This window comes from Salvelinus fontinalis, chromosome 16 (assembly GCF_029448725.1).
Source record: "Salvelinus fontinalis isolate EN_2023a chromosome 16, ASM2944872v1, whole genome shotgun sequence".
NCBI classification, from domain to species: Eukaryota; Metazoa; Chordata; class Actinopteri; order Salmoniformes; family Salmonidae; genus Salvelinus; species Salvelinus fontinalis.
Genome location: NC_074680.1, coordinates 2,212,083 through 2,228,318, shown reverse-complemented (window position 1 = coordinate 2,228,318; position 16,236 = coordinate 2,212,083). Strand labels below are relative to the sequence as shown.

Genomic DNA, 16,236 nt, shown 5'->3' with positions numbered 1-16,236 from the left:
CTGTATTGTCCCTAACATCATTACCCTATAGCAACAGATATGGGACACACACACACGTGCAATCACGCACACGCACAATCCCCACCCTTCCCCCAAACAAGCTCAGATGTTCAACAGTTATTCCATCCCCAAGCCCAACTCAAGTGAAGACTTGATGTGCAAATGCACATACAGTTGTAGCTGTTTGAGAAGGCATGCAAAATTGAGCAAGAATGGGGAGATTTTATTAACCAATGTCAAGTCCTAGCTGATGGTGCTCAAACAACCCCCCCCCCCCCCCCCACCCTGAAACACACACACACACACACAGGTCCCCCGTGGTGACCATGTCCCCAAGCATCTCTGTGCAGTCAGACCTTCTGATTATTTTGTGCTACCAGGGGCCACAATTTGACCCCTCTCCGAGTATGCGCCCCTCGCCATGGGTTACTGCAGCTAGTGTTGCCAGCACTGCCGCTACCTGGGTGGGGGTACCCCACCGGAATCCCCACTGGCTAGGTACAAGGTCATCAAGGCTCTCATTCCTTATATTATGCTCAACCAAATCCGGGGGCTTGGGTTTTATTGGACCAACTCTGTCAGGTTGGCTCAGACTAGAGGGGGCAGTGCTGCTTTCGTGGGTCTCTGGCCGTGTTTATCTTTCTGTCTTGGCTGTAAATAGATTACTTGCAGTAGGCCTATAAAACGGATTTCTCCTTAGTGTGTGGGTCGCTCAGGTGTCTGACAAATGTCTTTGTATGACAGTGTTTTTCTTTCTGCTTGCATTTTGTATTTGTATTTGTGTATTTTCAGTAATTTATGTAATTCAGCGCTCATCAGTAAAAGAGACCTTGGTCTCAGTATAACTCACTGATTTTTAAATATATATATTTTTACCTACAAATAATTTTTTCTCATGGGGCCAGAACTCAACAGCGTGCACCACTAGGCTTTAATATGCTTGGATAATATGCTCCCTCTGCTTGAAAATGATATTATCAAACAGCAGGCTACTTACATCATTAAAAGAAGAATACGATCGAAATGCACATTACCATGAAACTGATCGGATCAAATGGTTGACATGCAGACGCAGCATTTGAGTTTCACCCGTAAAATGTGAAGAATTATCATTCACAATTGACAGTAATGGCCGTATTTATAATTAGGTAGGCCTAACTTGCTGTTTTAGAATTCATTTTTTATTTTTTTATGTATTTATGTTGAGCCACTATTTCTACTTTGTAGGCATAGGTAATTGTAACATTTGGATGATGCATTGTAGGCTAAAGTGCCTTCGTAAAGTATTCAGACCGCTTGACTTTTTCAACATTTTGTTAGGTTACAGCCTTATTCTAAAATGGATTATCTTATTTTTCCCCCTCATCAACCTACACACAATACCCCATATTGACAAAGCAAAAACATGTTTTATTTTTATTTTTGCAAAATGATTAAAATAAAAAAATAGAAATATCACATTTACTTAAGTATTCAGACCCTTTACTCAGTACTTTCTTGAAGTACCTTTGGCAGCAATTACAGCCTCGAATTTACTTGGGTATGACGCTACAAGCTTTGCACACCTGTATTTGGGGAGTTTCTCCCATTCTTCTCTGCAGATCCTTTCAAGCTCTGTCAGGTTGGATGGGGAGAGTCGCTGCACAGCTATTTTCATGTCTCTCCAGAGACGTTAGATCGGGTTCAAGTTCAGGATCTGGCTGGGCCACTCCAGGAATGGCTTCGGGGCATGTCTCTGACAGTCAGAGACATGCCCCGAAGCCATTCCTGCGTTGTCTTGGCTGTGTGTTTAGGGTGCTTAACCTTCACTCCAGTCTGAGGTCTTGACCGCTCTGGAACAGATTTTCATCAATGATCTCTCTGTATTTTGCTCCGTTCATCTTTGACTCGATCCTGACTAGTCTCCCAGTCCCTGCCGCTGAAAAACACCCCCACAACATGATGCTGCCACCACCATGCTTCACCGTAGGGATGGTGCCAGGTTTTCTCCAGACGTGACGCTTGGCATTCAGGCCAAAGAGTTCAATATTGGCTTCATCAGACCAGAGAATCTTGTTTCTCATGGTCTGAGAGTCTAGGTGCCTTTTGGCAAACTCCAAGCAGGCTGTCATGTGCCTTTTACTGAGTAGTGGCTTCCATCTGGCCACTCTACCATAAAGGCATGATTGGTGGAGTGCTGCAGAGATGGTTGTCCTTCTGGAAGGTTCTCCCATCTCCACAGAGGAACTCTAGAGCTCTGTCAGAGTGATAATTCAGGTTCTTGGTCACCTCCCTGACCAAGGCCCATCTCCCCCGATTGCTCAGTTTGGCCGGGCAGCCAGCTCTAGGAAGAGTCTTGGTGGTTCCAAACTTCTTCCATTTAAGAATGATGGAGGACAATGTGTTCTTGGGACCTTCAATGCTGCAGAAATGTTTTGATACCCTTCCCCAGATCTGTGCCTCGACACAATCCTGTCTCAGAGCTCTACGTACATATCATTCAACCTCATGGCTTGGTTTTTGCTGACATTCACTGTCAACTTGTGGGACATTATATAGACAGGTGTGTGCCTTTCCAAATCATGTCCAATCAATTGAATTTACCACAGGTGGACTCCAATCAAGTTATAGAACCATTTCAAGGATGATCAATGGAAACAGGATGCACATGAGCTCAATTTAGAGTCTCAAAGCAATTGTTTTTATATTTTAATACATTGGCAAAAATGTTTTAAAAAACTGTTTTCTCGTTGTCATCATGGGTTGTAGATTGCTGAGAATGTGTATGTATTTAATCAATTCTAGAATAAGGCTGTAACGTAACAAAATGTGGGAAAATTCAAGGGATCTGAATACTTTCCGAAGGCACTGTATGTATATTCTGAAATTATATCATACAATAAGCTACATGTCGGTACCAACTTTCATGAGGAAATTATGCCAAAAAGAAAATAATTGTGCTGCTGTACCTAAAAACAAAAAGCACTACACCACCGCCCCCAACAACAGATATTAGACAGCTTCACGAAAAGGGACCGAGTCAGAAAATCACAGCGCTGATTACACAAAGCCTACTGTATCTATGACTTGCCATAGATAGAACTTCATTGCGCAATAGCAACATATTCTCCGTTCACTTGAAATGATATGATCTTAAAGAATAGTTTGAACAGAAAACCGCTAACCTAGACGTGTGATTGACTATGAATATGATATGATGGCAGAAATAGGGACCTTGTTGATAGCTTTGTCAATAAAACAAACTTTCTTTCAAAAAATGTCACGTTCGTGCCAACAAAACTCCTTCCCGCGAGGCTCGCATGTTGTTGACATGCCTACCTGGCTTGGTGGGGCCACAGACAATGGCTTTTAAAAAGTAGGCCTAAAAAGACTAACACCAATGACACAACAATGTTGCCCCCACACTTTTAAACCTGGACTTACAGTATAATATAAAAAAATATGCCATTTAGCAGACCACTTATAGTAATACATGTATACATTTTAGCATGGGTGGCCACAGTGGGAACCAAACCCCACGATGCTGACGTGCAAGTACAATGCTCTACCAACCAAGCCACACAGGACCATGTCTATGGACTTCAGTTGTATGCCCATATCCTTGCACCTGTAGACAGATACCTGATTCGCAGTTCGTTGCCTGAAAAAAGTATTGGGCAATGTTGATATGGTCCCCTTTCAAACAGCCACATTTTTACCACATTCTTGACAGCATTCACCTTTTATGTAGCCATTGTTTAGCCGCACCTGAGCAAGAGACAGTCAACTTTGACCCTGTTGTCGCGACTGTTGTCCTGGTAACCTGACAGGACAGCAAGCTCCCAAATTCTTCAGATAGAAATGCACTGCTTTAATTTCTTCACATTCACAACACAGTTAGCAGCTCGCCATACTTGTAAATAATTACCTTGTTCATTTTCCTTATGGGGAATAAAAGGTTGGCGACAGTTAAACTCAAAACATTGTCAGATATGTTCTGGTAATTATGAGTTGGCTAGCCAGCTAGATACTGGAGCTAGATAACACGCTAGGATCAAACCAAAACGTTGTCTAAAAAGTTGCTTTTACTTGCCTGGCTTGCTAGATTGACATAGCTATCCTAAACACATTTTTAAACAGATGGGTTTTCAGGTGCAACAAATTTAGCAGGTAATGCCATTTGAACTAGGCTGCTGCAATGACATGCAGACTGACGTTTTTTGTGTTTATACTTTCCCATAATGACAAGGACAAGTTTGATGTCAGACAACAATGTGATTTAATGCGTGCCAAAGACGGTAAGATGAAAGGCAACGTTTTTACTGAAGGGTCGGCGGGATTTTTAAATGCATTACCACAATTATAAATAGGTCGTTTGGCAGGAATAAAAATACAGGTTTTGTCGCCGGCGATACCTTTCAGATATAAATAAAAGTCAGAAAAAAGTTGCCGGAACACTAAGGTTGGCAGGTTTTTGAAAAGGGATAAGATAGTCCACTAACTGTGTCCAGAGAGACTGGTGCGTTTCAGTGCTGAGAGACGTGAGGGACGAAAGGCCTGTGATGCTGATGACTGCTGCTGTTTTCCTTATGTTTAACATCATTTCTTCTCACAAACACGTCGCCGGCTGGAAAAGGCCAGCGAGCTTGGGCTTCCCCAGGCCTAGCTGCACAACCACACGCAGTGAAAAGACGGAGAGGGGGAGAACGAGAGAGAGAGATGGAGGGAGGGAGGGAGGGAGAGCTTGGTATGCGCAGCCTGCAGACACCACTCAGCTAAAAGTTGATAGGAAGTGACGGGCTGCTGATTAGTCAACTCACAGCCCCGGCGACCAGTGTGCGGGGCTGCGCGCACACTGAACACACAAAGATTGAATAGATACATACAGATTGAGAAGACACACACACAATCCTACACAGGGTTCGTTCTAGCCCTGTTTATCTGCTGTGCTGCATGCTTAAAGGCATACAGTGAAGGTTTGCCTTTGCACGCACGCATATTCCTTTGCGCGTGTGTGAGCACATCTATGAAGGGGGGATGTTGGTTGGTTGGTTGGTTGGTTGGTTACCTTGAGGAGATAGACGGGGATGTTGCTGAAGTCCACAGGGAGCTTGAGCAGGAAGCGAGCGGAGAACTCCCCCGTCTGGAACACGAGAGGCAAGGGAAAAAGAACATCACACCGTATACAGATGGAGAACAGACAGGCACACGGGGTAACACACAGGTCATATAGAAACAACACAGGCGTACTGCATGGGAATGATTAGGGATGGCTAAAGATGAGTGAATAGCAAATGAGATTTCAGAACCTGCTTGAATGCATCTCATCCGTCTGTCTTAATGGGCCGATTTTTGGACAAGCGAGAGGTATTTATTTCCTGATTTTAGGGAGCTATTGATCCTACGGATTTTCAATGTGGTTCATTTGCTGACTAGCTAAGTCTAAAAGGTTCGTTGTATTTTTAGCCTACGGTCTAGAAAAAATGATCAATCCATTTGAAGAGATACTTTTTAGCTAGTAGTTCTGAAAGTAGCACCTGCGAGACAAAAGTGGGCCGCCGAAAATCGCATACTACGTCACATACGTGCAGATAGGTGCACCGCGTCATTACTCGCTCCCGCTCTGCTGTGTGCGCATCTTTCCAGCTGTCGCTCAAATGGTGAGGGGCTGAAGCTTATTGGCTCGCTTCAAACTCAAATGAAGGATTTTGTGGCTAATTGAGGCCAAACAGTAATTCTGCTTATAGATGATGGATGTATGAACTACACATCAAGCCCAGATCCTGAGGTTTAAAAAATACTTAGTCGCCAAAGTTTCGCAAAATGTCTAACAACTTTTCCAAGAAAAATTATGTAAAAATGTAGAAATAACGCAGATTAACAAATATATGACGAAAGGAATTACGAGATATAGAACAATAAAGCCATCTTAAGGCAAACCTCATCTGCAAAGACAGAACTTTCACATGTACACATTGACATTTTCCTAAAAATCATCCTTTCCCATCAAGGCACATATATAAGACCTTCTATTCCATAAAAGTAGTAGGTTAGTTAGTGGGGGAGTGTGTGTGTGTGTATATATATATATATATATATATATATATATATATATATATATATATATATATATATATATATATATATATATATATATATATATATATATACACACACACACACACACACACACACACACACACACACACACACACACACACACACACACACACACACACACACACACAGAGTAGACACACGGCCTTGCTTTGGAACATGCTTGGGGCGCCACATCCTCACCTAGCATAATCCGCCCTTTCACAAGGCGGTTCAGTGACAGCGAAATTCCCTTCGCTGCTGTGAATGTATTAACCATGTAGCCAGCTGAACTGGTTGTGTATGTCTACATTATGCCTGGGGTTTAGGTGCTGCAATTTATGTAGGTTTAGATAGGATGAGGTTTAGATGTGGGGGTCAAATGTTTGAGAGAATCAAGAGAAAACTATAGCCTCATAGCAGTCTGTCCACAAAATGAAACCAGTGCAAAGCTTTTAAATAAATCAGTGTGCGTGTGCACCAAAAAATATTTCAAACAAAGAGAAGCTGAATGCTGAGCCACATACTAGGCACAACTCTGGGTGGATGTAACTATGCCCTGCGACGTGGCTGTATCATGTAGCGTACCCAGCTGTTCTTGTGCCCGGCGTAGATCTCCATGCTGCGGCTGTAGTTGGGGTCCTCGAGCAGGCTGTCGTACTCAAAGAGCAGCCGGGAGCTCTCGCGCAGACGCTGGCACTGGTACTGGTGGTACTGCTGGATCAGCTCCTTCACCAGCTGCAGCAGGCACTCCGGGTCCCCCGCATCCCACTGGACCAGGTGCTGGAGAGAGAGAGTGAGAAGTTATTAGAGGGGGTTTTTGTGAAAGCCTTGGTGCAAAGTGAACAAAATAGCTGAAAGCCTATACAACTCAAAGCATGTTCATTTTGCGTCGATATAGTCTCAGTTCATGATCTATGTTATCCATTCTGGTATCTAACTGCAGAGAACTATCCTTTGAGGCACTGACTTGATTTCATCTACCCTAGAGGCCATTTAGCCATGTAAGAGGAGCGAAATCAATTGAAACGATGAAAGGAATTGAAAACACAATGGCGAGGAAAGAGCCCCATTGGTTCACTAGAGCCCCATTGACATCCATTTACGGGAATAATCCCAAGCTATCCCATTTACCCCCTCTCTTCTTCCTGCGTCGCAGGAACATGACATCGCCACAGGATTTCCTGAAGCGACACAGAGCTGCGTCGGTTTGCAGTGAATCCTTTGATCATTCCCACCCCCCCCCAACGCCAATATATCTGACCTCATTTGGCAAAATGGTTGAAAGAAGTGGCTCAAAAAGGAGGAAAGGAAAGTTACCAAGACAAATGTTAGTGATGGGAAGGAGCATTGTTTCAAGGAAGCGGATAAGGATAGCAGGGACCTGGCCAATATTTCGTTGGCGCTCCAACTCTTTTGGTACACAATGGTTTGGTTAGGCATCAAAGACTGGACTTTGTGAGCCACAAATGGAATATTTTCCATTTAGACAACAGAGAAGGGGAAAAATATACCCTGAGTGTTGTTGGGACATTCCTGATCCTTAAATTAAACACGTTGAGTGCATCTTGAGTTCCAGTTCCATACAGTGCTATTTTGAGTAGTGGACAGAGCGACCCTTGCGTGTCTGAACAGTCCATTGTACATTTGCGATAACTCTCCCTCCCACCAAACAGAGTATTCGCATGAACAACGCCAAATTCCCCTGACCTCACTGACTGAAGCTGACAACAGGTATGCAAATGTACAGTACAAAAAAAGGCATAAACAAGCAGCCACCTGTCACGAATCGGTAAGCCTTGCTACACAACATCTTCCACTGGCCTAATTATACAAAACAGGATGTTATTCCTCCCTCTGAAGGGGGGGTAATTGTTCACTGACGTATGGAGGAATAAAAAAATACAACATTTTAATTTGAGTGACACTGTGCGAAAACAAACTGCGGGAAACATGTCAGCCAAATAAACACAAATGGACGACTGAGCCTAGATGCAACGTAGCACTACGCAGTGGTCTCCTGTCGACTTACTTGGAGTAGTAGAGGAAACTCAATAGTTCAAAATGGGGCATACACGTGTGAGAACAGTGGCAGTGACTTAATGAGTTTGTCACACTTGTTGGACTTTTAAATGACAGTGCTCTTGTTTTTTTTCAACGTGATTCTTGCTCGCTTCAGTGAGGCACGACTCTGTCTGCAGGCTTAGCTGAAACACACACACAGTTGGACAAAGGAGAGGGAAGATCCATGGAGCTGGAGCTTGCCCATTTGAGCGAGACTTACAGTAAGCTAGTCATCATTACGGACAGCACTCAAAACAACAATAGGACGGGCATGAAGGCAGAACTTCACGGATCAAATCAAAGTACAAAATGGAGTGTTGAACATGTGTAGCCGACATGAAAGGATATTTTCTTTGGAAGACAATATAGTCTAATGACCATATTCATATTATTTTGATCAGTTCGCAACAAGTTTGTCTTAGGAGGGCACACTGCATCGGTTCAGGTCAGTTCCATTTCAAAGCCGGTCAATCCAGGCTTGAATTGAATGGCCTTTGAACCCGAAAATGCTATTTTCACACTTACATCTCAGTTTAAATTCTTGTTTGGTATGGAAATCAAACTGATCTCAACTCTGGTGAACTAAGTCCATGAACACAGCCCTAAAAGCTCCCGTGAAGAAGTGAAAGCTAACCCTGTCACTGACCCCTTCTGAAAGCTGGATCCAAGCCAAATGACCAAACTGCGACGAGACAACAACAAACAACTGAGTCGTGACATAACCGGTGATGACATAACCACAATTCCAGTCTGACGGCAGCTGTTCCAATGTGTATTCTCTGCTCATGCTGCGGTTTGTATGCATCACTCCGTTTCTTTGGCGTGGTTGTATAGCAGTTCTGTCAACCGGCCATAGGTCGGCCCAGTTGTAGAGCGAATGTATAGATAAAGCAGCTACTATGAACGTGAGTGTGTGGATAAGGAGGGTCATAGGTCCCAAAAGTAGCCCATACCAACCCTTATGCATTGGGGAGTAATGATGACACAAGGCCAGTCTTTGACCTCTGTCAACTTAACTGCTTGGCTGTCTGTAGGTCGGTCTGTCTACGTCAGTCTGTCTGTCCATATCACGTCAGAAGAAAGCTTCCATTGTTTCCTATTGGACCACGCCCCTCCTCCTGCCATCGAACAGGGAAGCAGAGGGCAAAGTTAGGCCATTCAGTACCGGTGACCTCATCATCCTGAGCTGCGAGTGGTTACCAGCAATGTCGGGCTTCCCGAAATATGAGGGAGATGCAAACAAGGACGGGCATTGTCCAAAGAGGCAGCAAGATGGCCCAGAGGCAGGAACGAGCTGAAACTGAGGCGGGACTGAGAGGAAGTGCTGTGTCAGGATTGTGACATCACATGTCATTGAAACTTCACTGAGGAGGAAGGGAGAGGGAGGGGAAAAGGCAGCAGAAGGAAAAAAGAGGAAGAGAGAAATAAGCAAGGGCTGAGGGGCAGGGATATACTAGTGATATAAGGAAAACGGCCTCTTGACAAACCATTAGGCCTACTTTTGGGGCTCACAGATGGTAGAACGGCACTGTAATTGATTCTTGAGTCTAGACTTTCACAATGGTGTAATTAAAAAGGTAGGCCTACCACCAGGGATCATCAGCTAGATTCAGCCGCGGGGCCAATTTTATCTTGAGCGAAAGGTCGGGGGGCCGGAACATAATTACAAATCATTTGGAGACGACAAATTGACCTCAAGAAGCCCAAACAGATATGTTTGACTAAAACATAATCAGTTCAAACCGTTTGTTTGAACTTTTTTCAATTGACATTTCTTTGTATATAATATATATATATATATATAAATACACATAAAAATGATGCCAGCTGATTCATGAATTCGACTGGCTGAGAAACGCTGCCTGTCTCTCTCTCTCTAGTCACGACTCCCGACCACTACAGGTTCATTACTATGGAACAGCTGGAGATCGAATTTCAATATTGAAACAATGTTGCAAATGTCGGAGAGACAGACAGCAAGGTTTATATAAATCTCTGCTGTTGAAAACGAAATGTTAGTCTAAAAGAAATGTGAGATAATGTCTACAGTGGAGATCAAGTTTATGATCAAGTTCAAGATCAAGTTCATCAGCCCCTGCCTGGGCTGATGAGACAGTGGATTGCGCAGTGAGATGGAACAGAGTAAATATGCATTTTAATGTCATAGGAGTTAGCCGATGGTAACTTGTGGATTATAAACTGGGTGGTTTGAGCCCTGAATGCTGATTGGCTGACACAGTGGTATAACAGACCGCATACCACGTGTATGACAAAACATTTATTTTTACTGCTCTAATTATGTTGGTAACCAGTTTATAATAGCAATAAGGCACCTCGGGGGTTTGTGGTATATGGTCAATATACCACGGCTAAGAGCTGTATCCAGGCACTCCACGTTGCGCATAAGAACATCCCTTAGCCGTGGTAAATTGGCCATATACCACACCCCGTCATGCATTATTGCTTAAATAGACACCGGCTGGAATGCGCTTTTAACCAATCAGCATTAGACCAACGTGTTATATATTTATTTACAAAAAAATATATGGGGGATTGGAAATGATGCAAGATAATTGATTAGACTAGTTTATCGGTCTTAGATTCCTTCTTTTAAAGGCCCAGTGCATTCAAAATTCTGCTTTCCTGTGTTTTGTATCGTATTGTACAACAGCTGATGAAACTAACACAGCTGATGAAACTAAAGTGTGAAAAAATGTGATCAGTTTTGCTGGTTGAAAATACAATTTACACAGGACCTTATAATTGCATGGGTGGGAGTTTTGGCTTGCCTGGTGTCAACACCAGAAAGTAAATTGGTTATAGACCAATAACAAAGAATTCCAATCCCCTCTGCCAATTACAGTGAGTTTTACATTTTCCCCTCCCCACTCAGACAGAAACATTTCTGCTTGAAAAATAGTTTTTTGCTAAAAAGCAATTTCTGTCCATTTGAATGGAAAAATGAGATAATAAGGTACTTAATTGTTACCCAGAAATGATTTGATATTGATATAAATACGGCTGCATTGGGCATTTAAACAACAGCATTTTAATAAAAAGGGGGGGGGGGGATGTATAGACTACATAAAGATAGTCAGAGGTCACTGACAAACACAATCTAGCTCCAAACCTGACAAGGTAGCATACAAATCCACAGGACTGGCTGACGCAATTCCATTAGAGAAGACATTACATTTCATTGAATGCAGTCTTGGGGAAAATACAATAACTTTCAGCAAATTGGGCATCATTTCAGATTCCCAAACCAATAAGGAGCTAATAGAACAAGGTCAGGAGAAAATGGGTACGACGTGTGAAATCACATGTTCTCAAGAACAAGCTGTAGGCCCCCTCTCACTGAAGAGACCCAAGCTGACAGAATTATGTCTTCCTCTGCCATAACGACTGTGTCGTGCCGATCCAATATTTCACTGAGCCGCACCGAGAGAAGGATGCTGCCATCTGAAATGTAAAGATAATTATATAGGCCAAGGCAAATATTTGTTTGTGCATTTAATGTGATTTTTATATATGCTGGCAACCTGATCCAATAAATCGCTTGCTGACTTGAACGTATCAGGCGTTAAAAAAAAGAAAGTATTAAATTAATCCGCAGTTAGTCTTCTAATTGAAGTGTGGGCTCGCACCCTGTTTCGCCCACGGAAAGTGCCAAGTCTAAGATCACATTAAATTGCTCTTGTCATGTGTTTAAGACACTTGGCAATGGAATCCTCAGCCCTGTAGTGTTCCTAAAGACAACCATGCGGCTTGGGCCCAACATGGCACTACAGTGGTGGCTCCACTAAAAGTTTTGCGATTATGCTGTGGGACTTAAAGATAATTTGTGGTTTAGTACAGTATCCTGCGTCACTACTTCATTGCTCCTGACCAGCGCAAGGGGGAGTTAGAGCACTGATTATGCTTTTGGCGCTACTGTGTCTCTAATTGACAATGAATGGGAAACATAAACCTAAATAGAAATAGATAATTGTGCACGACTTCAATTTTAAAAAAAAACTGGTTGTTACATTAAGGTTTTTATTCTACGAGAAACTTAGACTACAAATAGGGTGTGGAAATTATAGGATTATTTTGCTTTTACTGTAGTACTGTAGCCTACTCCCGACCAGTCACGTTGTACAGCACCTGAGTGGCGCAGCGGTCTAAGACCCTGCATCGCAGTGCAAGCTATGTTGCTACAGATGCTGGTTCAATACCCATGCCGGCCTCAACTGGGAGACCCATGAGATGACTGTAGGTTTTTGGTTTTTCTCCCTCTATAAACATAAATAAATTATTGTAAATAACAAACTGGCTTCATTTACAAATTAGTAACAATGTCTCACCCCATGTTCAAGAACGGCCTTTTTCTCGCTCATTTTACGTTATTTGAAAATGAAATCATCTCCAAAATGTAATTTTTTTTAAACAAAGCGATTATTATTATTATGACTATTATTATTAATTTAGATACATATAAAAGCCCCTTGGATATTCTCACAGATATATTATTAACCCTGTTATTAGCAGGTCATATTGGTTACGGCTCCCGAGTGGCACACAATGGGATTACCTTGCAGTTCTCCAGCTGTATCCACTGAAATAGCGGTGGGCGTGCAAGGTTCAAGGCACGAGGGCAGGGGGCACGGGATGGGCCACAGAGCGGTGCACAGAAGACGGACCTAGCCCATGGGGAAGGGAGGAAGAGGAAGGGGTGGTGGACCCACACCCCGCCCCACTGGGTAGCACAGAGCAACACTTTAAGGGGCATTGCACTAATAATGGCGCTGACTAGGGAAACGTTCCCGCTGTTCTTAGTGCCAGTCTGCACATTCAAACTAAAACAATGTAACTAATAATGGCGTGAAAAATGCCCCGTAGATAAGAATTTGGAGGGCAGATATGATTAAATATTAAAGCATTAGACCTCTCACTAAAGGCGTCAGTCAAAAGTTATACTTAAATCAGAACTGGATTTAAGGAAAAATGACATGAAAAGCACACATTTGTAAATCCCAAACTCTAAAAGTAATAAAAGGAAAGGTAGACACAAGACGTAAACAAGATACTGTGTTTTTATTTACAGTAGTGATGGACAGCTGGTGGCATTTTGAAAACAGGTTTTCAAACACTTGTAGCCCAATTAGCAGGACAATAGACTCTTATAGCCCGGCTACTGTAGGTGTACTTGCAATGTACTCAATGCTTAATTAAGTACTCTAAGTGTTACAAAAAAAGTGTAAAATTTCTAACTCAAAACAGCAGTACAGTTTCTCTTCGTCAACATCTTTATGCTTCCGTTAATTAAATAACTAGAAAAAGACATTCAAAATGCAGATGCTACCCGTTCCAGGGACCGTAACCACGAGAGGACTTGAAAATGACCCGGCGCTGAGAGGATCACCAAAACTAAAAGGTGTTTTAGTTTCAGTGCATTTTCTTAAAAAAAAAAAAGTATATAGCCTATCAATGTGTAGGCATACTGTGTAATAAAATCGATAATAAAATAAAGGTTAAATAAAAATAAATAAATGAATGTGTACTAAAAACGTGAATGTGTTTTTGCAGAGCATACAACCATGCCGACAACCATCCGTGGAGATCAGTGGACAAAGAGCTGGACAATGGGCCGCACCGAAAAAAGAAAAAAAAACACATTGGTTGCCAAGAAAGCGGTTAGTTTTGCTAGATTCTTCAAATGTGTACGCAGCATGTGTGTGTTGGAGTCACTTTAAGTTCTTAATTGATCTACCGTTTCTATCATTGGCCACTGTGATTGATGAGGGCTCAGGGCGGTACCATTCTGCTCATCTGATGAAGGTGCACATGGATCCGATTCAAACTTTGAAGACCGAGATCGAGTCATTGAAGGCAGACCAGCAGAAAGAGAAACATTATCGGAGGGCAGAGATACGGGCGACAGCTGATGCATTGGTCCAGAGACAGGCGGCATTGGTGGAGAATGACGCATTGAAGAGGGCAAGGAACGAGATGGAGTCACAATCCTTGCCAGGCACACCTGTGAGCTCTGGAACTCCACCTCCGACAGGAAGAGTCAACATACGTGGCGGGTTCATCAGGTCATCGGTTCACCCTGACATTTCCATTCCTCTTCTGACAACAGAACTTGACCAACTGCTCACCAGGCACAGCAAGGGCCACCCGGACCGTTATGCTGTTCTGCTATTCCAAGGATGTGTAACCAAGGAGAGATACCACGAGTGGGCACAGAATACCAACTGGGATGGATCCCGAGGCAAATATGGCTTACCAGTGAACCCGGGTGTTCATCATTAATACTGTGTCTCAGAAGTTTCTGTTAATTACTGATGCAACCTGAAAAAGCATTAAAGACAGAGTTAATGAGTACTTTAGGTCACCAAGAATATCTGGACATGGCCTGCTCTCCCTTATGTAAGGAATTAAACACTTTCCCATGTTCACTAAAGTATGTACTGTAGGCTATGTATACTTGTCAGCCTGCACAGTAGCCTAATAAACAAATGCAGGTGGCTTATATCTTCAAAATGCTTTAAATGCATTATTATACAAATGTAAAAGCATATACTGTACAGTACTGTATTTCTTCATCAGCATCCTTATGCTTTCGTTAATAAAATAATGATAAAAATACTCTTTCAAAATGCAGATGTTTATTTAGTTATGGATCCATAACGAATTACTATGGGAATAAATAATACTGAATTACAGAAATATTGGAACAAAGTTGTCTAATGAAGGTAAACAAATTGTTGCTTACTGGAAAATACTCTTTCAAACACACACGGTCATGTTGTACAGTGCCATTATGGCTATTAGCAGGTAGTTGGACAATAGACTTGCCTAAAAGGAGGGTAGGGGGAGAATTCTATCGTCAACTGTATTTCTTAGTTAGGTTGGCTGTATCACAACCGGCCGTGATTGGTTGCAATTTCAGTTTCATCCACTAGAAAAGACCAAACAAATAATACAACAAAAATAATTATTATTATGTATCACATCCGATCGTGATTTTGAGTCCCATAGGGCGGCGCACAATTGACCCAGCGTTTCTCTCCCTCTAAAAATAAATATTATTTTGGCTTTTATTCAGATTACAATCGCTCACTTTCATTTAAAAAACAACAACAAAATAACCTCCAAAATATTGTTATATATTATCAAGTAGATGGCACAGTCATATAGCCCGGCACCTACATAAGTGACTCACTCCTTCATGGCTTCTTTCTGATAGTCTTTAATAAAGAAATGTTTTTGTTATCCTGACCTGGACACCATTTACAGTAGCCCTCCTGATTGGCGCAGCAGTCTAAGACAATGCATTGCTACAGATGCAGGTTCGATACCCGTGCCGGCGTCCACTGGGAGACCCATATGTAATTATTGGCGGTCACACCAATCGATATACTGTAGGCGACATGAGTCTCACTAGTGTTGTGGTGTAGGTCTTATTTATTTAAAGTTAGAAAAAGTTATGCTTATTTACATAAGCATTCAGACCCTTCGCTATGAGACTCGAACTATAGCTCAGGTGCATCCTGTTTCCAATGTCTCTACAACTTGATCAGAGTCCACCAGTTGTAAATTCAATTGATTGGACATGATTTGGAAAGGCACACACCTGTCTATATACGCTCCCACAGTTGACAGTGCATGTCAGAGCAAAAAAAAAGCCATGAGGTCGAAGGAATTGTCCGTAAAGCTCCGAGACAGGATTGTGTTGAGGTACAGATCTGGGGAAGGGTACCAAAAAATGTCTGCAGCTTTGAAGGTCCCCAAGAACACAGTGGCCTCCATCACTATTCAATGGAAGAAGTTTGGAACCACCACGATTCTTCCTAGAGCTGGCCGCCTGGCTAAACTTCTCAATCGGGGGAGAAGATCCTTAGTCAGGGAGGTGACTCTAACACACTCTGACAGAGCTCCAGAGTTCCTCTGCGGAAATGGGAGAACCTTCCAGAAGGACAACCATCTCTGCAGCACTCCACCAATCAGGCCTTTATGGTAGAGTGGCCAGACGGAAGCCTCACAGCCCGCTTGGAGTTTGCCAAAAGGCACCTAAAGACTCTCAGACCATGAGAAACAAGATTCTCTGGT

General features: G+C 42.7%; 1 protein-coding gene across 1 annotated transcript in view; it reads right to left on the bottom strand.

Moving 5' to 3' along the window:
• Window positions 1-16,236, bottom strand: part of babam2 (BRISC and BRCA1 A complex member 2) — a 196,732-nt gene that overhangs the window by 127,520 nt on the left and 52,976 nt on the right. The window contains exons 5-6 of the mRNA XM_055864136.1: window positions 6,664-6,858; window positions 5,048-5,122 (exon numbers count right to left, since the gene is read on the bottom strand). Coding sequence (XP_055720111.1) covers window positions 5,048-5,122; window positions 6,664-6,858 — 270 coding nt within the window. The remainder of the gene's footprint in view (window positions 1-5,047; window positions 5,123-6,663; window positions 6,859-16,236) is intronic.